General features: G+C 34.8%; 1 protein-coding gene across 1 annotated transcript in view; it reads left to right on the forward strand.

Annotated features, from left to right (window-relative positions):
* LOC115209496 overlaps window positions 1-24,057 on the forward strand; it is a 111,182-nt gene extending 87,125 nt beyond the window's left edge. Inside the window, exons 16-21 of the mRNA XM_036501658.1 lie at window positions 523-558; window positions 3,912-4,145; window positions 7,994-8,230; window positions 8,703-8,789; window positions 10,425-10,541; window positions 23,813-24,057. Of these exons, the coding sequence (XP_036357551.1) occupies window positions 523-558; window positions 3,912-4,145; window positions 7,994-8,230; window positions 8,703-8,789; window positions 10,425-10,541; window positions 23,813-24,057 (956 nt within the window). The remainder of the gene's footprint in view (window positions 1-522; window positions 559-3,911; window positions 4,146-7,993; window positions 8,231-8,702; window positions 8,790-10,424; window positions 10,542-23,812) is intronic.
* The last annotated feature ends 1,164 nt before the right edge of the window (window positions 24,058-25,221 follow it).

Below are 25,221 nucleotides of genomic sequence, written 5' to 3' on the forward strand. Positions count from 1 at the left end.
ACTTAATGCCATAGAAGGTACATTAATTTTACAACTGATTGGTAACACTTTTATAAACTAGAGTGAGGTGGTTGTGACTGAGACTGCAGAGTAGATGTTAACTTGGTTTCTCTAAGAGTTTCAACTACCAGCACTATCAGGTGCTTTAAGGTTTACGTGAAAGAAAAAAAATCTATATAATTTTAATAATATTAAATAACAATAGTTTAGTCGTTAGAGACCATGAAATGACAGTCTATATATTGATGTTTTTATCTTTATCATCAACAGCTTCATACTCTCCAGCGAAGACATTATATGATTTAGTTCATTTAGATCTAAGATGACACCTTTATATTGTGTTGTTACATAAGATTGAGGAAAGGTATTAAAAGTGTTTTTCCAGCGGTCACCTAAAATGTTAAATTTATCGAAGATCTTAAAAAATCATACTGAAGTTCGAAACCCAGGATTTTGTATATTTTCGTATAAATATATTTTAATGTAATATAAGAATCATTTGTATTTTCTTTTATCATTTAGCCCCACCTATCATCGATCCAGCTTTCTTACAACCAGGTAAGTTTTCAGTATATGAATCTCTGGTGTTTTCCCTTTTCCCATTTTAATTTTTGAAGCAATAATATGTTAAACAAGAGGATGTAAAACATATCTTTTGATAATGCTCATCGAAAACATCAAATGAAAAATCAGATGACTTGGATTTCGAGTGGCGAGGTTTAAACAATATCTTTCCACCTACTGAATTCGTCAAACGCAATTATAATTACAGCACATCACGTTGCAGAGAAACATTGTTTTCACATTCAAAAAGCACGTACTTGCACACTGCACACACACACTGAACACACACACACACACACACACACACACACACACATACGTACATACATTTATATACACACGGACACATACACACAAGCACTCATACACGTACACATAGATTTAGTTTACTTTTCTGTTAAGGTATGATCAACAAAAAATACTCCATACTGTCTGAGATAAACACTGTTTAATCCATATAAAATATAGTTATGTGCTTCACTTAATTTCATACACTGGAGATGTTGTATATGTAGGTTTTAATAGCACACCTAGTGTTTCAAAGCAATATGTGGGCTCTGAGCTATGATCAATACAAGTTACAGATCGGGACGACAGAACAAGAGAAATCACAAGGAAAAAACGAGGAAAAGATGGTCCAGAAATTGGAAGGGGGAAAAATAAAACAGAAAAAGAAAAGTAAAAAAGAAGAGAATTAGAATCATGTCTTCTTTGTCCGAGAAGCAATAAAGCTAGTTGGTGTATAATCAACAGAAGGGGTCAAAGTCTGCGATACAGCTGCTCAATCCCGAGATGAGGTGGAGTGTTCTCCAATTCGTCAAAAGAAACTTGGCCATATGTTTGCATTTGCTGAAAATTTCTCATTTGGAATTCAGCAGTGCGGTGGAATTCTTAGTTTTAAAAAGTATATGCGATCATTCAGCTACGCATAACTTGCATTTTTTAGACTCAGTAACACGTGGTATGGATTTTTATACGATTTTCTAGCTTAGTGGCTTTACTCCAAATCAGAGGTAGATCAAACGAGTAAGGCTTTTAATTTCATGTCACTAGTAGCATTTCCTCTCAAAAGAAATGTCAGAGGATTTTTAGAAGCTTTAAATGCTTGTGTTGATTTTTCCTCTCGAGAAATAGAAGTTCTAGCAGACATGCGCTTCCAGAAAAGTGTAGTTTCCTAAGTATTATATATTTGCTCTGGTGTTTAGCCCTTCAACAACCAATTTCTCAGCTGCTCAAGATAACTAGTAGCAATCTCTGTATTAGCACTCGCAGTTTCACCAGTCATTTATATGTCATGCAAATTCATGCAATTCTTGCAGCTTTCAAACAAGCTTTGCCAGCCAAAAAGAGTTCTTCATTAGAAATTTCAAATTCGATTTTTTTAGAAAATCGCCATATAAAGTTTTGGCGCTTTTTAAAATTACTATCGTGTTTATCGGCACGTTAGGCGGATTCTGATCTTCGATCATCTATATACCAGAAAGACGTTTTATTTTCGGCATTACATTGGAGGTATGGAAAAATAGGGTCTGGGCAAACACTGAGTATCTTTTTGAGCATTTGACATAATTTTCTCTCTATTGTCACGTATCGTTCCCACTGTAGACGTTGCAGTATTTAATGTTTTGGCTCTATAACTTAGTTCTCCCTTATTAAGACTTTTTAAAACATCAAGTTTAATATCCAGTATGATCCCTGTACAGTTCCTTTTCGCACTATTACCTTCTTCATTGTTTCTTTGCTGACATCTTAAAATGAAGGTAAATTTAACAACATCTGCGATTAATTATCCACAACAAATATGTAGTAAAAACAATTGGCCTAGGAAAGAAAGAGCGGAAAATTGTGAGAGCTGAAAATTATGAGACCGGAAAATTGTGAGAGCGGGAAATTCAGAAAGTGGAAAATTGTCTTATCCTATGGATGTAATAACGCAAATGAAATGAAAAGTTGAAGGACTGAAGAAGAGAAAGTATTATATAATTGCAGTTAGGTGAAAGGTCACCAAATTTTACAGGCAATCCGCTCCTTGCACTTCTGACTTAAAACATACTCACACACATACACACACACACACACACACACACACGAACACATACGTACACATTCACCCCCCCCCACACACGTTCATGTACATGTATGTGTTGGCGTACATGCTGATATCTGTTGCAGCCTGTTGGATTTGAAAGTTGGTTGGTTGATAATGGTGATAATGTGGGTTGCACGGGTTTAGATGGGTCGAATATTGTTGGTGGTGTGTTGGCCATATTGTTCTTGCTAATTGCAATGTTGTGGCTGTTTAGCTTCAAGACAACCCTCATAGACTTAAGATCCAAGACATTTCATTCAACTTTTAAAATACACTATGTTACCACATTATATATTTTCATTTGAAACGGATTTGCTTATCTTCTTCATACAATATCTTCATGTTACTGTTAGTAGTTGTGTTGGTGTTGATGATAGAAACCCACACATATATACATACGTGCATACAACGTATATAATACATATATGCATGCATACATATACATTCAGTTATATATATATATATATATATATATATATATATATATATATATATGCCCACAGTATGTTCACTATATAACATGTGTGCATGTATGTATGTAACATGATGATAATTTTTCAAATTGTTAACTATATTGTTGATCTTAATTACGACGCAAAAGCCCATTGAGAGGAAATTGTAGTTTTAAATTGTTCACAATTAAAAATTACACAAACCGAGTTTCCGTAAGAATGAAATTGCAGAAGTTATCCAGAATTTAAAAATCATACTTTACAATTTCCATAAGCTGGAAATCTCTTAAGCTGAGATAACCGTAACGCAGGGGATTCATCCATATATATTGATACATACGCTCATAAATGTCTAATTCCATGGCCATATATGCACGTACGAATTGCCAAACATTGATATATATATAAATATGTATATATATATATATATATATATATTATATATATATATATATATATATATATAATATATATATATATATAATAAAATATTAGGGAATAAATCCAAACTTACAGGGAAAAATCAGATTTAGGATTATATCCAATTTTATAGTATAAATATATTATATTATATTATATTAGAGATAAAACCACTATTAGGCAAATCAAACGCTGAAAAACATAAGCCAATACATAAAATTAATTTAATTTATATTATTTTAAATATATATCAAAAGTATTAAAAGTTTAATAAAAGATAAAGAGTATATATATATATATATATATATGTATATATATTTACACACACACTCACATACATACACGCACACACATATTAATATGTATATCTGAATTTTTTCTTCCAGTAATGCATATGTTTATCCGTGTGTCGGTGGCTTATATAAAAGGAACTTTTCTGGAAGAATTGAAATTTGAACATGTGGAAAAATGTGCGCACAGATGTATGAATAATACTAAATGTAAATCATTTAACTTCGATGATCTCGTAAAAACTTGTCAGCTATATTCTATCAGTGCTGCAACTGGTATCACTTTGACACCTAGTGAATGTCCGTACAGGGAGTACTACCAACGAATCGGTAAGTAACAAATGACATTAAAAGATGTTATTGTATTCGTAAGAGCAAAATCTTAAGTTTAATGTTTTTGATATAAAAAAACAAGATAAAGACAGAGAATTGTTGCGCAATTTTGAAGTAGTGGTGAATGTATATATAAATATAAACTTTCATGGGATCAACAGTTTCATAGGAGCAGCACAAGCATCTAATGAATCAGGTTCTTGCGCCGACTCCACGAAACTTTAAGCTGCTTGGGGTCGAATCAAACGCTTTTTAAAAATAATAATAAAGATGATGATGATGATGATGATGATGATGATAATAATAATAAGATATTATTATAAAAGATCAGACAAAAAGGATGTGTTTATTAATTGACATGAGTATTCCCTGTGATCACAATATAGCGGCGAAAGAATTTGACAAGATTAATAAATATAAAGACCTGCTAATAGAAACTGAAAAGATGTGGCATCTCAAGGCGACTACAGTACCAGTGATCGTAGGATCTCTAGGAATGATAAAAAAAGGTACTGAAACCTATTTGAAAATGATTCCAGGTTCACCATGCCTACAGGAAGTGCAAAAAATCGTATTAACTGGAACGGCTCATGTACTGAGAAGAACAATATCGCTGTGAAAATAACATCCATCCATGAATTCATTTATTTATTAATTTTTAAATACATATTTTATCTGTGAATTTGCGCGTGTAATCTGGGAATGCATGCAATGCCCTTCTCTGCCCTAGGTGTATGGAAAACACTCGGCGAGAAACTTTGAAGAAAGAAGGAAAAAAAAAAAATAATAATAATAATAATAATAATAATAAGCTGTATAATGCCGATGTTGAAAAACCCTTACCTATCATTGGTTAGTGTCTTCTGGCTTAAAGAAGAAAGAATGGGAGAGGTTTGATCAGTTTCCAGGACTGTATCGGAGCAGAGGAAAACAGCCTAAGGTGGTATATAAAAATGCCGTGGAGCCACTGTTGAAACACACGAAGAAGGCGGGCGTCATCAAAACTGAAAATTGTGTAACTAAAAAAAATTTAAACAAAAAATAGACAAAAACGAAAAAACATGGATGGAAAAATGTACGTTCAGTTTGCAGGAGATGAGCACGCCAAGACAGATTCATAAGTCCAGTGGATATGAATGAGAAGGAGTGACCTGAAGATAAGAACAGAAGCACTCATACACACAGCTCAGGAACAAACCTTAAGGACCAATTATATGAAGTGCAGAATTGACAACACTACCGATTGCGACAAATGCAAAGTATGTGATGAGAGAGATGAAACGGTATGGCACATCGTTAACGAATGCCCGAGATTGGCACAACGCGAATACAAACGACGCCATGACAATGTGGTAAGAATGATCCATTGGAAGCTCTGTGGAAATCACGGCCTACAAAGAGTAAAGTCGTGGTATGAATAAACCCCAGGAGGAGTTACCGAAAATGAGAACTGCAAAATCCTGTTGGATGTAATGATCCAGTACGATCACCTGACCAGACATAAGAAACCGGACATTGTTGTGGTGAATAACAGAGAAAGAACATGTATGATTATCGACATTGCATGCCCCGGTGACAACAAGATCAATATGAAAGACGAAGAAAAAATAAGCAATTACGACGATTTAAAGTGGGAAATACGAAGGTTGTGGTCAATGAAGAGAGTAGACGTGATACATAGTAAATAGTGCACTTGGAAGTATCAGCACTCAACTGTCAGCATGGTTGAAAAAGATCGGTGCAAGTGTAAAGGTAGAACACTTACAAAAATCAGCACTGCTTGGAACTGCAAGAATTCATCGCAGGGTTCTTGAAGCATGACCAGTAACCAAGTGTCACCTTAATCTGCTGGCTGTGGACAGCTGACACTTTCTATCATACCCATCAAAATAAGCTGTGAGTTTTCATGTAATAACAATCATCGCACATCTGTCTGGGGGTCATTGTTGTGACTTGACAAATGACTAAAATCTCCGGTGCATTTCTACCTACACTTTGTTACGAAGGATTAATAATAATAATAATAATAATAATAATAATAATAATAATAATAATAATAATAATAATACACATGTACAAACATATCACAGATATAAATAGAGTATGTAAACATAAATTGACCGATAGAACTGATGCACGTAACAAATGAGTTCATCCCATAAGTTGTGTTCGAAATCACCTTTTTTAAAATGGAATGAAATTGAATAGTATTTTAGAACGTCTAATGGAATTAAAAATTATTTTTATGCATTTGTGTACATTTAAACTAATTAAATATTACTTTACAGAATGATAAAATTAAAATTTCTTTGATTAAAACCCTTTCTAACACGGAAATATTCAAAGAGCATTTAAGGCACATAATGCTTTATTACTACTAAAAAGGAAACTCTGCAGACGAAGCGACTCGAAACATACACTCACTTTATGGGAAAGAATGCTTGAATGAAAGAACTTGCAGAAGATGGTTTACAAAATTCAGAAGTGGAGATTTCAGCCTTGAAGATGAAGATCGAACAGACGTCCAGTTCAGTTTGATGATAAGCTCCTTGAGGCATTACTTGAAGAAAATTCTGCATTATCAGTTGAAGAATTGGCAATAAAGCTTAGTTCAAACCATACGACTGTTCATCGTCATCTTCAACAACTTGGAAATGCTCCTAAACTTGGAAAATGGGTGCCTCACGAATTGTCCGAAAGCAACCGCAAGTCTCGAGTTGACATCTGCTCTTCTCTATTCTCGCGAACTCATTTCACCCTTTTTGGATAGACTTGTGACTGGTAACGAAAAATGGATCTTCTATCGAAATGTTAAATGTCATAAACAGTGGCTTGGTAAAAGGGGAAAAGCTCAACCACAACCGAGAAGGAAACTTCATGGGAGAAAGGTTCTCTTTATCTGGTGGGATTGCAATGGAGTAATTCACTTTGAATTGTTACAATCTATGCTCTGGTGAACTGTCAGTAATAAGAGCGTTTGAACCAAACTTTAAAGAAACAAAGACCCGCTCTAGTGAATCGAAAAGGAGTGATGTTTCATCAGGACAATGCGCGGCCCCACACTGCAAAGATCACATCACAGAAGATCGAAGAGCTTAGTTTGGAAAAAATTCCTCATTCACCTTATTTTCTCGACCTTGCTCCTTCAGACTACCATTTGTTTCATAGTTTACAGAATCATTTGGGGGACATAACTTCGCAAGCCAGGAGGAGGTCGAAACTGACATTTCAGTGTTCTTCGCTTTGAAACCAAAAAGAGTTTTACATTGATGGGATTAAAAAGTTTGTAAATAGATGAAAGGAAGTCATAGATAATCCAGGAAAGTACATTGATGATTAAATTTCAATTAAATATAACATTTGATTACTTGTTTTCTTTATTCAAAATTCGGACAGAACTTATGGGATGACCTGTTAATTTTCTTTTAAGGCGGCGAGCTGGCAGAAACGTTAGCACGCCGGGCGAAATGCGTAGCCGTATTTCGCCTGCCGGTTTGTTCTGAGTTCAAATTACGCCGCGGTCGACTTCGCCTTTCATCCTTTCGGGGTCGATAAATTAAGTATCAGTTACACACTGGGGTCGATGTAATCGACTTAATCCGTTTGTCTGTCTTTGTTTGTCCCCTCTATGTTTAGCCCCTTGTGGGTAATAAACAAACAGGTATTTCGTATGTCTTTACTTCTGAGTTCAAATTCCGCCGAGGTCGACTTTGCCTTTCATCCTTTCGTGGTCGATAAATTAAGTACCAGTTGCGATCTAATCGACAGGCCCTCTTCCGCCAAAATCCGGACCTTGTGCCTTGTGTTGAAAAGAGAATAAATACTTATTTTTCTTTTATTTACAGACAGTAAAACTGTTGTTATCTACGGTGCAACTATAACGACGTGTATTCATATTTCTGAGTACAGTAACATTAAAACAGAAGCTGAATGTAAAAAGCTGCGTATTAAAGGGAACTATACAGCAATGGAATACTCAAAATTCTTCAAGGGCTGTGGTGTTACTCACAATGCGGAAAAGACATACGGTTTGACTGGTAACATATTTTGGAAATTTGAGCGTACGTATCTATTTTATCATCATCATCATCGTCGACGACTTCTTCTTATTATTATTTCTTCTTCTTCTTCTTTTTCTTCTTCTTCTTCTTCTTCTTCTTCTTCTCCTTCCTCTCCTCTTCCGCCTTCTCACTATATTATTCCAATGCTATTATATACAAATTTAATTAGCAGGGATGTTATCTTCATAACAAATCTGAAATCTCAAAGAATTTCTCTTAGGATTCTTGCAGAATACAGGATTGCAATTTTCAGCAGGTCGATAGTACTAGTCTCAGTTCCAATAGCCTTGAGTCTTGTGCCAAAAGCATCAGTTACTCCAGGAACAACTCTTCTCGTAGTCTTCCATAATCTCTTTATTTCTCAATTTTCTTTATTTCTTTGCTATAAACCCACAAACCCAGTTATTACAACGTATTGCAAAGTCTATGATTTTAAACTGTAATCATACCTGATTTCCTTGCTTTAATAGTATGGTCAGTCTCTATGGGGAAATTCCATCAAATCCTGTTGTCTTCATACCACTTTTCTGTTATTCCGAAGCTACATTCTCGGCTAACAGCCTAGTGCACTCTTTTACCTGTACAGTCATGCGCTTATGCTTTTTATGTGCCAGCTTACTGCACTCACTCAAAAGATTATTATTATTATTATTATTATTATTATTATTATTATTATTATTATTATTATGTATTTTTTAAAACTTTTAATCTGCATGTTTGGTACACTCACTTGCCGAGATACACTCAGCATCCTAGAACGAATGAAGGATGAGAGATGTTACAGTCTGACTGAAAGCTTGTGGAGGGGAAGTGACAGGGGCAGTAAAAAATATCTTCATGTAATATAACACAGAAATTTAAAGGGATAGGGTTTTTCTAAGGATGTGGCCATTACTTGCCAGCACAATCTTTTGGATTTCTCTGAGACATGGTACTCCTGGGATATTATCTAGATGTTTCTGACATAACTTTTTATATCATACCTAGGGCACCTACAACAACAGGGACAATTCTCGCTTTACAGTGCCACTTCTTTTGTATTTCAATTCCCAGGTCCTTATATTTACTTCATTTATCAAATACCTTAAGAGATATATTTTTATAGTCTATTAGACTATAAGTATTTTCTTCCCTGTTTTTAATAATCATGTCTGGTCGATTAACCTGGATCGTTCCGTCAATACTATTACTATTATTATTAGCATTGCATGCCATGAAAGTGACACTGGGGTACAAATATACGAAGCCCAATACACCAAACATGACTCCCCGTCTGATAAAGGTACACCATGCACATGCATCACAACCATAAGTGCGCGACATGGAGATCTCATATCTATATAAACAGCGCATGACCTTGCAGGTTTGGCCCAATTAGAATTTTCTTCCGGTTCAGTAGCCCATCCCACTCAAAAAGGTCCCTGAATAAAGATTATTTAAGGATGTTGAACGAAACACACGTTTCTTGAGGTGAATTATCCAAACCAAATAATTGCTCTCAACACATGGCTATGATGCTCCCCCACTACTTAAGCTCGTGATCAGAGACGCACATATTGTCAGCCACTTAGGGATATGCTCAACTGGTCATGATAAAACAACTAACAAGAAAATCTGTGGTATTGAGCAGAATATTTGCTGGAGCCCATCTTTCATACCAAGACAATACAATCTACGTGATAACACTTCCAGTCAGTTAAGATCAGAAGCCATTAGAGCCACTGTCTGATATTGCATTTATTATCATTATTATTATTATTATTATTATTATTATTATTATTATTATTATTATTATTAGTCAAGACGAAGAGCGCGATTCGATTGTAAGTTATTTTATTGAACGATATTTCAACAGTATGTCAAGTTCAAAATAAGAAATGATAAAAATTCAGAAATTTAAACGTAAAGTATGAACGAGAGCAAGTTGCGTCAACACGTTGATGGAATGACATCATCAGTATTTAAGTCTTTAACAGGCGAAAAGAAAGAAAAAAACAGAAAAAAGAAGACGATAGAAAAGGGGAAAGAAAAAGAGAGAAAGAAGAATATTTAATCAAACTGTTTGATTAAATATTCTTCTTTCTCTCTTTTTCTTTGGTCGGTGGAATGTAAGAATTTTACAAGACAGCAAGGGCAACCGAGAACGAAAAACAGCAATAACTGCAAAAGGAATCGCTTCGCATAATATTGACATTGCTGCTCTAATTGAAACCAGGCTTCCCCCAAGCTCTAGATGAGGGTTTCAATAAGCTTTGTATATCCATAGGTAATTCCTCATTTATGCACATTATAAGTGCGTATGAACCTACTTTGTCAGCACCTGAACAAGAAGGTATGTTCTAAATTACAAACAGTTAAGAGTGCAATTTCATATCATGACTAAGTTATATTAATGGGCTATCTTAATGCCAGAATCGGAAACAAATGCAATGTGGTCGTAAGTAATAGGAAAACATGAAACAGAAACGATGTATGTAAGTGGTTTACGAGTGTTGTCTTTTTGTCAACAATTTGGTTTAACAATTTCAAACATAATATTTTAGCAGGTAAATAAAAATAAAAATACCTGGAAGCATTCTCGATGCTAGACTATATCATAACTAAGAGTAAAGATTGCAGTGATGTCAGATTAACCTGAACTCACAACACTCCCGAGTGTTACCCGGATTACAAAATGGTTCGCAGTAAGGTTTATGTTAAACCATATTGAAAGAGGCCATTAAGATCCAATATCCCTCCGAGAATAAATGTCTTCATTAAAAAATCCCGAAACGATACGAAACTTTGAAAGTCATCTAAAGTCAAAACTTGAGAATATAGAAGAAAACAATGGTTCTGAAGTTTTGTGGTGTAATCATCGTGACAGCATCAAATCCTCTGCTGAAGAAGTTCTAGGATTCGTCGAACTCAAGTATCAAAATTGTTTCAATGAGAAGGATTCCCAAATCAACCTCTCCTAAAAACTATGCTCGAAAAGCACAAGACATGGATCTCTAGCAAAAATTCGTTGTCACTCAGATCTTTATATACCTCTCAGAAAAGATTGCGTGAGATAAAAATTCTTGATTGTCAAAAATACTCAAGAATTAGAATTGGCTGCTAACTCCCACAACCTGAAAACATCATATGATAATTTGAAAGGCTGCTTCTGTCCCAAAAAAGGACGGTACGGAACCTATTCTAAGGGCAAGTCAAAACTCTTAAGTAGCGAAGATGAAATTCTGAAATGATGGGCTGAACACTTTAAATAAATGAACACCGGCAGAATAGTGATCACTTCGAGCAAAATGCTTAGCAGCATTTCGTTTTTACCACGGATTTTGATTTTTTCTTTCATCCTTCCTGGGTCGAAATACATGTTGAATACTGGGGTCAATGTACTCGACTATCCCCCTGCCCTCCAAACTTTTAGGCTTTGTGCCTATAGCAGAAAGAATTATTATTAAAGTAAATCAAGCTGCATGCTGGCAGAATCGTTGGCACGTCCGACAAAATGCTTAGCAGCATTTCGTCCGTCTTTTTGTTCGGAGTCATTGTCTTTCATCCTTTCAGGGTCTATAAAATAAGTGCCACATGAACATTGGGATCGATGTAATCGATTATTTCCCTGTCTCCAAATCTCAGGCTTTGTATAGATTCTTCTTCTTCTTCTTCTTCTTCTTCTTCTTCTTCTTCTTCATATACACACAACAGATTAGATTGTTGGAAAAGAAAAAATCCTAACATCGGGCTACAGCAAGTAACCTTAGATGGCAAGAACCCTCCTAAGCATCCTAGTTGTCCCTAATAACACTGTTTTCTGGAGCTGTACTAAACTGGGTTTTATGGCTATTTCCTCTATCCATCTGTTCAAATCTTTAGGTATAGTTCCCAATACACCTACAACTACTCGGATAAATTTTACCCGCACTTTCCATAATCTTTGTAATTCAATGATTAGGTCCTGCTATTTTGCTATTTTTTCTATACTTCTCATATTGACTTTTTCATTATTTGGGACTGTAAAGTCAATTATCTGACACTTTCTATTATCTTTATCTACTTCTACTAAATCAGGCCTTATAGGTTCTATTACTTTGTCAGTCTGAATGTTGAAGTTCCACAACATCTTACATTTCTTACTTTCTAATAGTTTACTAGGTTCATGTTCATATCAATTATCAGTGTGGTCAAATTCTAGCTTTCTACATAACTCCCAGTGGATTACTCTCCCTAGGTTGTCATGTCTTTTCTTGTATTCTTTCTGTGCCAGCATGCTACATTCACTTACTATACGCGTAATGCGTTCCTCTTTTGATTTGCATAATGTACATAGAGAATCTACTTGGTGTTTGTCTATCTTGGCTTTTATCCAATTAGTCCTTAATTCTTGATCTTATGCTGCTACTAACAAACTTTCTGCCTCCTCTTCAGCCTTCCTTTCTGCAACCGTAACCATATCTCACTACTTCTGTTTGCTGCAGCTGTCTTTGAGAATCTGCCCTGGAAAGCTTTTTTCTGCTAGTTAGATAACATTTGTTCTTTTTCTGGTTTTTAACTTCGTTTGGGTTTTTGGTTTCCCTATGTCTTGCTGTGACTCTAGCAGCTTTTAATAAACTTGTTTCACTATTACCTACATAGGAGTCTACATTTATTCTAGCTAACTTCACGCAGTCTTCTACTGATATTAAACCACTTCCGCCCTCCTTTCTAGTTAAGTATAATCTTCCAGTTTTTGTCAAATCTACAAAAGTTGCTGAGTATTAAAGAAATGATAATACCTAAGTATTTTCAGCCTTCACTAGGTTCGAACCATTTAGCTTTGATTTTATTAGCTTCCTCACCCTTCTGATGTACTCTTTCTCAATTTTCGTTTTCATTTCTGTAGTTAGTACTCTGTCAGATTCTAATACTCCTAAATACTTATAAGTCTCTCCTCCTTGCAATGATTTTTATGTCTGACCGTCTGGTAATTGGATACCCTCACTGTTGACTACTTGTCCCCCTTCTCGTGACTAATATTGCACACTTATCTATGCCAAATTCCATGCCTATATCTTTGCTGAAGAGTCTTACAGCCTATCTTAAGGAATCTATTTCTTTTTACTAAAATGTTTCAGACACTATTTCTGATCTGGTACCCAGCCTTTGCCTTCCTTAATGCTAAACTGAGGGGGATCGAGACAAATAAGACAAATATTAAAGGGGATAACGAATCCCCTTAGAAAATTCCTCTCTTGATATTAACTTTCCCTAAGACCGTGTCACTTGAGTATAGATCTACTTCCCATTTCTTCATGCTAAAGCTAATTAATTCTCTTATGTTATCTGCTATACTGAATGTACTCAAACATTCACTTATCCATGAGTGTGGGATCATGTCATAGGATTTTTTATTATTATTATTATTATTATTATATTATTATTATTATTATTATTATTATTATTATTATTATTATTATTATTATATAATAAAAACAAAGGTTGTTACATCTATAAGCTTCCTTATAATATATCCATGATTCATTTATCCACGAGTGTGAGATTATGTCATAGGCTTTATTAATATTTTCACTTTATTGGAACTTCTGGAGTCTTGCATGCATAGCGGGCTTTCTACCTGCAACCTAGGATACCATGCTATTTGTTCTTTTCAGCTATCTAATACTTTCCTGGCTGTGTCAAGGAGGAAAAGTTTCTACTGGGCACTCTATTCCAATTTCCTTTATATTCGTCTTGATACCTTCTGATACTGTTCCCAAGGACCCAACAATAATTGGCACTATCTTCACCCCCTTCCTTTTCCATAGCCGGGCTATTCCGTACTTAAGAGGGTTGTATCTATCAATCTTTTTGTTTTCCTTCTTGACTATTTGTGACTCAAAGGGGCATGCAACATCAGCTATATATATAGCATATGTGGTGCACCTTGTCCACCACCACTAGGTCCGGTATGTTATGCTCTAGCACCTGATCTATTTGGATTGGGAAACTATCATTATTATTATAAATACAAATAGAGGTTGTTACATCCATAAAGGACAAGTGACTGGCATAAGCACTGTTGAATAAGACCTATAAAATATATTCTTTATTCCAATATGACATCATAATAACGCGCCTATGTTAACCGAAACACCTGCTGAGGACACGTCATCAGTTATAGTGGCTTCATAAACAGCGTCACCGTGTGCATTTTAGGGGGAATATTAGTCACTGATAAAATCCTACCTCAGGGTTCAGCACAGCCCGGCTAGTTATTCTTTTTCTGTCTATTAAAACACTGAATATAAAGACAAGCGGTTTGCAACCATCTACGCATACAATGTTGGCTAAGATCTAAATATTATTTTGTAGTACAGTCTAATCTGTGCACTGTTAACACTCCAGTAATATAAATATTTACTTTTGTTTTTTTGCAGTAATGTTGGATGAAATTCCGAAAATGACTAAGGCTGTTAATTGACGCAAGCTGTTTTCTTCGGGTCGTGACCTCTTCTCTAACGATTATTGAAAAAGTTTAACAACATATACTCATAATAATATTTCAATACATATACTCACACACGCGTATACATTATATATAGGCGTGTATATAAAACACACACACACACACACACACACACACACGTATAATAACGTTCTTAAATAAAATATATTAGCAAGCAAACTTTGGCTTTAAACTTATTCTTATTGCTTTTGTTTGGGTATGGTCGTCTGTGACAGAGCAGGCATGGTCAAAACCATACCTTGAATGTGTTCTTTATGAAATTTAATCTGTGTTTTGATGTATACATGGCTGCTATTTTTAGCATATGCTATCACCACGTTTTTAAAGTCTAAATCCCTTGCAATATCTATGCACCAATTACGAAGGGCATATGACAATTAAATTTTTTTCTTAAGTCATGGTTAATAATATGGAAGCTCGAAGCATTCAGACATTTTAAACTGCATTGCTATGGCTATAGTGCAGTAGTTTAATCATACTGAATACCATCTTTTTCCTTTTTAGTTTATCAAATATACTATATATGCAAACCATCATTTCTAAGTATACCAGTGAGAGTACTATATTATACTCTATGTTAGGGAGGGCGCTCTAAACCAAACGTGTTTCACTTGTCATATCAGTAATTAACATACTTAAGCAAGTATGCTAATTTTGATTCAGCTTTTAGCTATAAAAATGTCTATACAAACAGCTTCAGTCATATTGCTGGTAATTATATTACATTGGATACATTTGTTGATTCGTAGTAAACCTTTCAACTCAATGTCCAATTAATTTAATTACATATATGTATGTATGTTTCCGCTGCAGCACAAACACGTGTAGGTCATTATAATATGGTGTATATAATTATAAAATAAGTTTTGTGGATGTACAAGTTTCCATACGCTTTATGATTAATATTAATATATACTCGAGACAATTTTTACCGCCCAGCGAAAAGTACACGGAATTACCCACCGGAAGAAATCACGGATTGACTTACAACAAATTGTGGCCACAGACGTTAAATACTTATGGTTGTGGTTAGTCGTTAACTTGAACTTAACTGAGAGCTAATACGGTATATGCCAGGATAATATATCTCTCCAAATTCACTTATATATATATATATGTATATATATAATTTTAGTGCGATTGTTTTTTTTTTATACGGCGCCGTTTTTACAATCCTGTAAATAATAATAATAATGGTATTTTTATTCAAGCTTAAAGTTTATGGCGATCACCATAGTCTAATAAAGGGGCATATAAGCCCGCGACAGAAAAAAGAAGGCTTTTCCCTAAGTGTGTTACCTTTACACCAGCGAATCAGCCTCCCTTTTCCTGTCAAATTTAAGAACTATAATAGTTCGTGTTTTTTTATATGTAAACAAACTTTCTATATGCTTTCTTAAGTTACTTTTTATTTCACTTAAATTAGGTTCTTTGTGGGATTATATAATATTATTCTTTCAATAATTCAGCAAATTTGATTTAAATCATACTAAGGAACCATTATCAATATTGTGTAACCGACTGATGGATTTGATCTTCACTGAAGAACTTGGAATGCAAAAAGCTAGAACAAATCCTACGAGGCATTCTCATCCGACTCCAGTAATTCACCTCGGTGGGATTCAAACTTCAGGCGTAGAGAGACGGGGCAAATACTACAAGGCACTTTATTTCACGCTTTAACGATTCGCCGCCTGAATGAAGGCGCTGAACTAAATTGCCATGGACCGTGCTGAAAAGATTAATCCAGAACCACGCGATTTTGCCAAGCGATCTTCTCAACGTGCACCAGTGTATCATCGAAGTAATTTTTAAAAATCACTACTTCTCACCAAAAGAGAATTTAAAATGATATAATGCAATGTTGGACTGGATACTGTATTCTCCAGCTAATTAAGTGTAGAAATACCTATAGTAATACAAAAAATATTTAAATATTTATATAACGTTATTGTTTTTTTGTGTCAAGGGAAGTTACTCTAAACGTTTGGGAGAGTGATTTCCCTTGAATAGTAATTTTCGATTATTTTCATGCACTTATCTGGAGTTAGATGAAAGCTTTTAATTTATTTCAGTCTCTCAAATCTGGAATGGCACCCTATTCTTCAATTTCTCATGTACAGTTATACCATTTGGGATTTGTCTTTAAGTTATTTTCCAGATCTGATAGATATATTCTTAGATTTGCTTTTCACATAGTGTCGTATGAGTCAGTAAGGAATATAAGCAACATATATGCAACGAAATTATACTAGCCCATTACAAAAGCATAACTCTTATTTCACAGTTCACAAAGAGAGCTGAAAAGAAATTACTATTTAGAGCTTGGCTGTAATGGCACAACTAATTTGCATATTGTACGTTTGTCGGCGGAGTGATTAAGTAGTTATTTAATGTCCATTCATAATACAGTGTGCTGTAGAAAACGTAAGATAAATTGAGATTAGCTAAACTACAATTTTAGACTTTCTCTGTAGAATATTAAAAAAGAAGTCACTATATCTTGTTATTCTCTATGAACACACAAAATCAAAAGAAATTACCTTGACATGTTTCACAGTTGGTTGTTCACTTACCCAGCAGACAAGTATCCCTCCTCTCATCTCTCTGCACATGAAGAGAACTTATAACAAATGACTATTTAAGCCAAGCGTAAACTAGGAGTTTGCAGTGACAGCTACATTGATTTGCCTACCATGTGTTTGTCGGAGGAAGCATTAATAATTAATAAAGATACATGCACAGCAGCATATTTCTTTTTTACTTGCAGTTTCTGGAGCAAGGACCAGAGCTCATGATTGTTGCAAGCCTTTTGATATCGGTGAGCTCGATGTTGTTAATGTTTCGTTTAAACCTTTGGGCCATTGCATGTCAACACCTGCAAGGAAGACATGTATAAGAAGACGATCCTAGAGGATCTTGAAAGGATGTGCTAGACACCATGGTTAATGTGGACGGGGATGGGTTGTGAGATGCATCAAGAGTAACGAGAAGCAGAGACGTGTTGGTCAGAGTACCTGAGTGGTGGAGGTGCACTGACCATTATTATAGGGACAGAAAAGCCACTAAGTCACAGGCAGCAGACAACGCGCTTGTGTGTCCGCTAGTGGTTTGATACCAGTAAGCTGAGTGGCTTTTTTCTGCATGTGGACCAGAACAGATATGCGTAGCAAGAACATTCTCCCAAATGTTGGTGTGATAGCTCATTGTGGCTTTCATTTGAGCTTTGTAGAATGTCATCGACTAATGGGGAATGAATCATCCTCTGGCTCCGAAGAGATGTAGAGATCCTCGGTGAAAGTGAAACCTAGCATTTATAGTCACTGTGAGGGATCTAACGGAATGCTGCGAATGTTTAGAAGTTATCTTGACAATTTCTGTTCATTTACTTTGAACATAGGTTCACCGACATTGATGACCCACGTATATTCCTCTCTGTTTTTGTAATTTTCCTAGGTTTATATATTTACTTCGTTATATATTTACTGCGTTACATATTACATTGCGGTAAATATATAACTCAGATTACACTAACTGAATTATATAAATTGTTCAGAAAGTGATTATGTACGTCAGAAAATAATATAATTTTGTGGTGCACATAAATCCGTTTCCTTTGAGAAATTACAGAAGACTTTAGAAATGGTATTCGATTTCTACTGTTCAGTTTTCGTTTCTAACTTTCACTTTCATAAAAGTATCTTTTAACTTGAAGACCTCCGAGTGACATTTTTCGCAGTGTTCTTCTCTATTTATTTGTTCATTTAACCAATTTGGGACTTCTGTTCTTTGTTTAAACAAATATTTTTGTCTCTAGATATATTTTCTGAATGTCGTCGTTCTTTACTGTCACTGACTTGATTTATTTCTTAATTAAATTCTTTTGAGCAGTGTAGAAATTCTAATTAGACAATGTTGGCGTACTTTTATGGGGTGATATGTTGCGACTTCATTTCAACCATACATTGCTTTATTCTTCAATATTATGGCTAGAGAAGGTTTGTAGGAATGATCTTTCTATTGGTGATAATTTCTCCATTATTTATGTGGTAGAGAAGTTATATATTGTCGTTTTGGTTAGCTACTAGTCCAATTGTACTATAAACTGCTTACTAATATCACGTTAACAATAAAGGTGAACAATCTCATTTTAAATGCTCCTGAATTTTAATTAGACTTAATACAAGTGACATTTGCTTATCGGCAGCAGTGTAATATGATCTTGGGCATATGGAACTATCAGAATAAAATTTAAAGCCATGTTAACAATAAAAGAAAATAAACTCATTCAAGTGCTTGTGAATTTTACTTAAATTTAATACGAGTCAGGTTTGTTTAATAAAAACACTGATTTTGTTTTACATAAAATTGCGCATAAACTTAAAATATGAAATAGAGTAGGAATCACTTTTGCTCGTTAATTGATTACAAAAGGTAACTTTAAATTTAAGCCTTTTTATTATTTTAATTAAATGAATATATTTATGTTCTTAGTAAGAAAATCTTGATAGTTTTATATAAGAACTCTTGTAAACGAATATGAAACAACTTATTCTGAGATTCATCCTGCTTGATCAGTTTCAACGATAAATTTCTGTAAAATGAAAAATAACATCTCTTTAAACGACTCTTTATATATATATATATATATATATATATAATATATATATATATATATATATATATATATATATTTATATATATATATATATATATTTATATATATATATATATATTATATATATATATATATATATATATATATATATATATATATATATATATATATATAAAGTAAAAACTTACTGTGGACAAGGTGTTGTGTGTCGTTCGATTATAAATACATAAATGTAAAATACATAAAGTACAGGACATCACTAACGAGTGAAAAATAAGTAAATACATAACGAGAGACAAGTACGGGACAAAATACCAAAAGAAGTCTAACCCCTCCTCAGTTGCCGACTGTTAATTACTCCCTATTTCGAGCTTTCAGCAACAAGATAAGAAACCTTTATGAAACAGCAGCATCCAGAAATTTTTTTAATATGAAATTTGTGGAGAGTTAGAGCTTCGAACGATCAAACAACGACAGAGTGGATGTACAGAGTAAACAATCGACGAAGACAAACATTAAGGGCCGTTAGGCCAAGACGCAGTGTAATGGGTAACGCCTGGGAAAATTTTTGAAAGGATATAGAATAAATAGAAGAGATGAAAATAGTAGAAGAGAAAAAGAGAAAAAATGTCAGGAGCCGAAAAAATGACGTCTAGCTAAGAAGACGTTACGTCTCTTTATATATTCAGTATATATTATTATATACGTAACCTCATTGAAGGTCCTAGAAGGACCAGGCCCCTACATCAACTGAAGCAAGCATTGCAAGCTGTGCATAGCTGAACAGGCGAGAATATTGAAGAACTACCTCGAACCTGAGAACATCTTAAGTCTTTGGGCCCTGCTTAGACTTTACGAGATTCCAACTGAAATCCTGGAATCCAAAAGCGGAAACGTCGACTACGGATAGCAGTATAAGTGAGACAATCTCTTGGGATAACCCTTTGTCCGAGTATTCAATAAGTAACTACGTCTTTTCTCTCCCCCCCCCACACCCTTTGAAGAGAGGTTATGGGCTTATAGGCCTATAATAGGAATATACATATGAACATGTTTGCTGTTGTCGTTGTCGTCGTCGTTGATGTTGTAGTTGACAACACTTTTTTATTTCGAGCTAATAAAATTGATATCAAATTCGTGGGTTTTTTGTTTTGTTTTGCTTTTTCATACTCGCCCCTAGAATTTCCCATTGCAATTGAAATGCTATTTTTTTTAACGGTTTGTAAAATGGGCTATTTTGTTCAGTTTTAGTTGAGGGAGAGTGACGCAAAATATTTGTAGCCATTTTTATTGTGTGAGGGTAACATGGCGAAACAAATCTTTTTCCAAAACTCAAAACAGAAACCTTCAGACGCTTTTGTAAACTTGAAAATCTCACCGTTAATATTGCTGTACAGATATCCTGGAATAATACTACTCTCTCTCTCTCTCTCTCTCTCTCTCTGACATAAGTATATTCGTATAAAAATACGTAAGTGATACAAATGTTTCAAACTTGTCCTTTTCAGCTATTTTACACCATTACGTTGCTCTAAATTTTCAATACACTAATTCAATATTCCATCGGAGCTTTCTTCTGAAATTAAGACTGTTATTAATCTTCAAAGTGTCTGGTAATCAACGCTGCTGGGTGTGGTCGATAATCTGATAGGTTTATTTAATTTGTATATAATCAATAATTATTCGATTTATTAAATTAATAGTTCATTTTTTTTAAATAGTTTATTTTTCATATTGCAGTACAAATCTAATTTCTGTTTTTAACGTTTCTCGCTCAACAAAGAATACCATTGCTATAAACATACTAAATGCCTAGTTGGTTACAATGATGCCCTGGTACTTATTTTACCGACCCTGAAAGGATGACAAGGAAAGTAAATCTCGGCAGAATTTGAACTTAGAACATAAAGACGGACAAAATGCTTCTCACTGAACGAATGTTTATTTATCCCACCCTAAAAATGAGCGACTACCTCCCCTGTCCCGAGTAATGACTATCGCCAATTACCTCCCATTAGATTTTTCTACTTGTTGCTTAATTCAAAAACTTTCGTACAAGAACATGGACTAAAATCTTCTTTAGAAAATACGAAATTACAATAATTTCAATGTCATAATTAGCGAAATTGAAACCGGTAGACAACCACAATACTCTTTCATTTAAAATATATTACAACTATGTAAACTGTGTGCATTTGCTTTCTTTTATTTTATGTATTTTTGCATTGGAGATAATCTAAATTCACTTCCTCCCTTTTCTTACTATATATATATATATATATATATATATATATATATATATATATATAGTAAAGTACACAAAAATTTTAATTTGTAAACTATATGTCTAGTTTGAAAGTAGCGTGTAACGCATAAAATAGTCCTTCATTCTGTTTCAATCTCAAATTAATTCTTGTAATGATGTCAGTTCGTTTCAAATAGAATGATGTCCAAGAGTTTCTTAAAACATCTATATCCACGAAAATAATGAAGAATTGTGGACTTCTGAACCCTACGCTGTTGCAGTATCTTAACAGTATATGAAGAGGGTGTTTTTTAGGAAACTATACGGTAACATCCAGTTCAGAGATTGATATAACTGTCAGTGCCAAAATTCGGGGCTAGAGCATCTAGGAACTTTCGATGGACGTCTCCTGTTCATCTGTGTTGGTGTATTATGCCGAGTTGTGGTGGTATTTGGTACAAAGCCACAAGAATTTAAGTTTGTTGAAACAGTGCTAGCTTGCACCATGTTCGGCCGTTGGTTTGGAGCTATAATGCATAAAGCTAGGAAAAAATACGTTTCGCAGAATCAACATTGTTTCCTGATCACAGACTCTGAATGATCTAAGAATCTAATCAGCCTGTTGAGAGCACATTGTTGCCGTGTCAGAAATATATATATTACCAAACGAATCACTAATGCTGATTTCCAGGCTACACACTAATTATGACTCGGAGATTGCAATCTCCAACCAGGTTTTCTATATCGAAAGAAGGCAGGTAAATGTTTGGTGGCATCGGGTAATCTCTAGCATAGTATTAAAGTAAAACTTTTCTTTTTCTGAAAATAACGGACCGCTGTGGACACGCAGTTCTACCTAAAACGACGCCGTCTGCATAAACACCACATAAGTGTGTTCCCTATGTTGACGGTAACTTCTGACATTTCTTGTCCAGCAACAGACTGCGCAGGTATCTTCATTTTGTCCGCATTCACTTCCATCTCAAAGCGATAGTAGGCTTCAGAGACATGATTCGAACAGCGCTGGGGGGAGGTCGGCAACAGAAGAGATAAGGGGGCATTGTCGTTTGCATACAAGAACTCTGTGATGCTGCTATTCGATGTTCCCGTTTTGGATCAGAGACGCTCAAAGTTGAAGAGTCCGCCTCCAGTCGTTAGTGGTTATCATCATTAGGATCTCGTTGAGCATCGCCACCAAGTAGATGGGGAACAGGGATGGAACCAGGACGCAACCTTGTTTCAGACTTCCTGAGATGGAAAATGGTTCAAAGAATGCATTCTGCGTGCAAACTCATCCTACCATGCAATCATGGAGCGTGATGATGAAGTCGAACGAAGTGATCGGGGAAACCAGAGCAACGGAGTTCAGACCGCATCACTAGTCGATGAAATGTTTTGTTACGACATTATTTATTTGAAAACATAAGTATACTCTTCTATATGAATAAATACGAGTGAGAGTCATAATAGGTTGAGTAAATAACTGAAAGATAGCTATTCCTGTGCATAAAATACTTTGATATATTACTTTATACATTCACAATTTTACTTACCTCCTCTATTCATGCTGATGGCGAAGATGACTGCAATTAAGTAAAAAAAATGCTATTAATTGGGTGATATCTAAGAAATATTGACTCCTACTTACTAATTCTATTTCCTTTACTTAAGTAGATGGTTAACTGGGATTACGTGATGTTTATACAATTTCGATGCGCTTTAATTTTTCAGATGAAGTGAACTTGCATCAAAAGCTAATCGAAATCAATTCCCGTCGCTTCATCGAAAAGCATTGGTATGGGGATAATAGTTATAATGGAACACTCCTCCTACGTGACGAGTGGTATGTGACAGTCGCTACAAATACGGTGACGTAGGGTATCAGTGGAGTAGTTAGTCATAGGAGGGGTAGACGGTCATTAGATAGTTGTGTCTCACTTGTCTAATTATCTATACTGATATACCGGAATGGACGTTATATTATAACAGATTAGATTACAACAGTGGCGACGAAGAATTAACAAACTCACGATGAATTAACAAACGCACGAGGATTAAACAAACTCACAAGGAGTTAAGAAACTCATAAATGTTTTTGTACAAATTTTACGGTATACAAAATCATAAAATTATGGAAGATCTGTTGGCTGGTTTGCTCGAGTTGCAAAAACAGCAATAACAACTGAAAGAACAACAATAACAGCAATTATTTTTACAACAAATGTTGCAATTAATGAATAATCTCACCAGATTATGTTGCAAACTCGATAACAGAATTTAGATATGAACCAGACGAAGGAGTTACCTTCGAGGTGTACTATAGAAGATACGAACAGATCTTCAATAAAGAGTGCAAAGATTGGGACGACGATATCAAGACGCGTCTTAGCCTAAAAAAACTGGCAGCAGGAGAACATAAGCATTACAGCAATTACGTACTCTCGAAAACAACTTCTGACATTAGCTTTAAAAAATACAATAGACGTATTGTCTAAAATTTTTAGCGAAAAAAGCTCGTTGTTTAATACACGCTGGAAATGTTTGAACCAAGAAAAGAACAACGAAGAGGACTAAATCACATATGCTGGTAGAGTTAAAAGAGAATGTGAAAAGTTCAAACTGGACAAATTAACGCCAGATATGTTCAAGTGCTTGATATTTTACTCAGAGATTAACTACAGAAAAAGACGCAGAAGTAAAAACAAGAATTCTCGCTAAGCTGGAACACAACCAAGCTGTAACCTTACAAGTGTCTGAAGAGTGTGAAAGAATAGTAAATTTAAGACACGGCACAGAGAAAATTTAACATAAAGATTGCTCCCAAGTGAAACAAGTGCAAAATAGGCAGAGTAGAAATCAAGTGTGTAAAATACAGGACAAACAGGACAAAAGTCAGGGAACAAACCCATGTTTTGCGTGTGGAGATCTACACCTTAGAAAACTCTGCTCATTTTAGAAAGCGGAATGATTCCGATGCAGAAAAATTGGATACTTAAAAGCACACTGTAAAACCAAGATGACAAAACGGTGTCGCCGAAAGAAAATGGTAATGTAACAAAAAGGAATCTGTAAATGTGAAAATTGAAAATATAAGAGTAAAAACGCAGTTAGACACTGGAAGTGATATTACTATTGTGAACGAAGAAACTTGGAAGTATATCGCGAAGACGAAATTAAGTAAATCTACAAAAGCATCACACGGTGTTAAGGGTAAAATATTGTATTTTGTAGGTGAATTTGTGTGTAATGACGTTTCGTGACCAAATAAAAACGGCAAAAGTATATATGTTAAAAAATTCAGTTAAACAGAGTGGATAGAACTGTTCAAATTGTGGAATATGCCCATAAGTGTTTTGTGTGAGAATATTGTCGGTTCAGTCGAAGCTTCGAATGCAGCTGAGGGATCGAAACGAAAAATAAAACATTTATTTCCAGATGTTTACTTGGATGAACTGGGCTGCTGCACGAAAACTAAGGCAAAAATTGTAGTAAAACAAAGTGCAACACCTGTATTTAAGCCAAAACGCAATGTACCGTTCGCGACACTAGAACAGGTAAATAAGGAACTTGAAGGCTTAGGAATATTTTAGAGAAGACGGACCACTCAGATAGGGCAACACCTACGATCTACGTAAAAAGAAAAATAGTAAGTTAAGAGA

The sequence above is a fragment of the Octopus sinensis genome, linkage group LG3, assembly GCF_006345805.1.
Source record: "Octopus sinensis linkage group LG3, ASM634580v1, whole genome shotgun sequence".
In the NCBI taxonomy this organism is placed as follows: domain Eukaryota; kingdom Metazoa; phylum Mollusca; class Cephalopoda; order Octopoda; family Octopodidae; genus Octopus; species Octopus sinensis.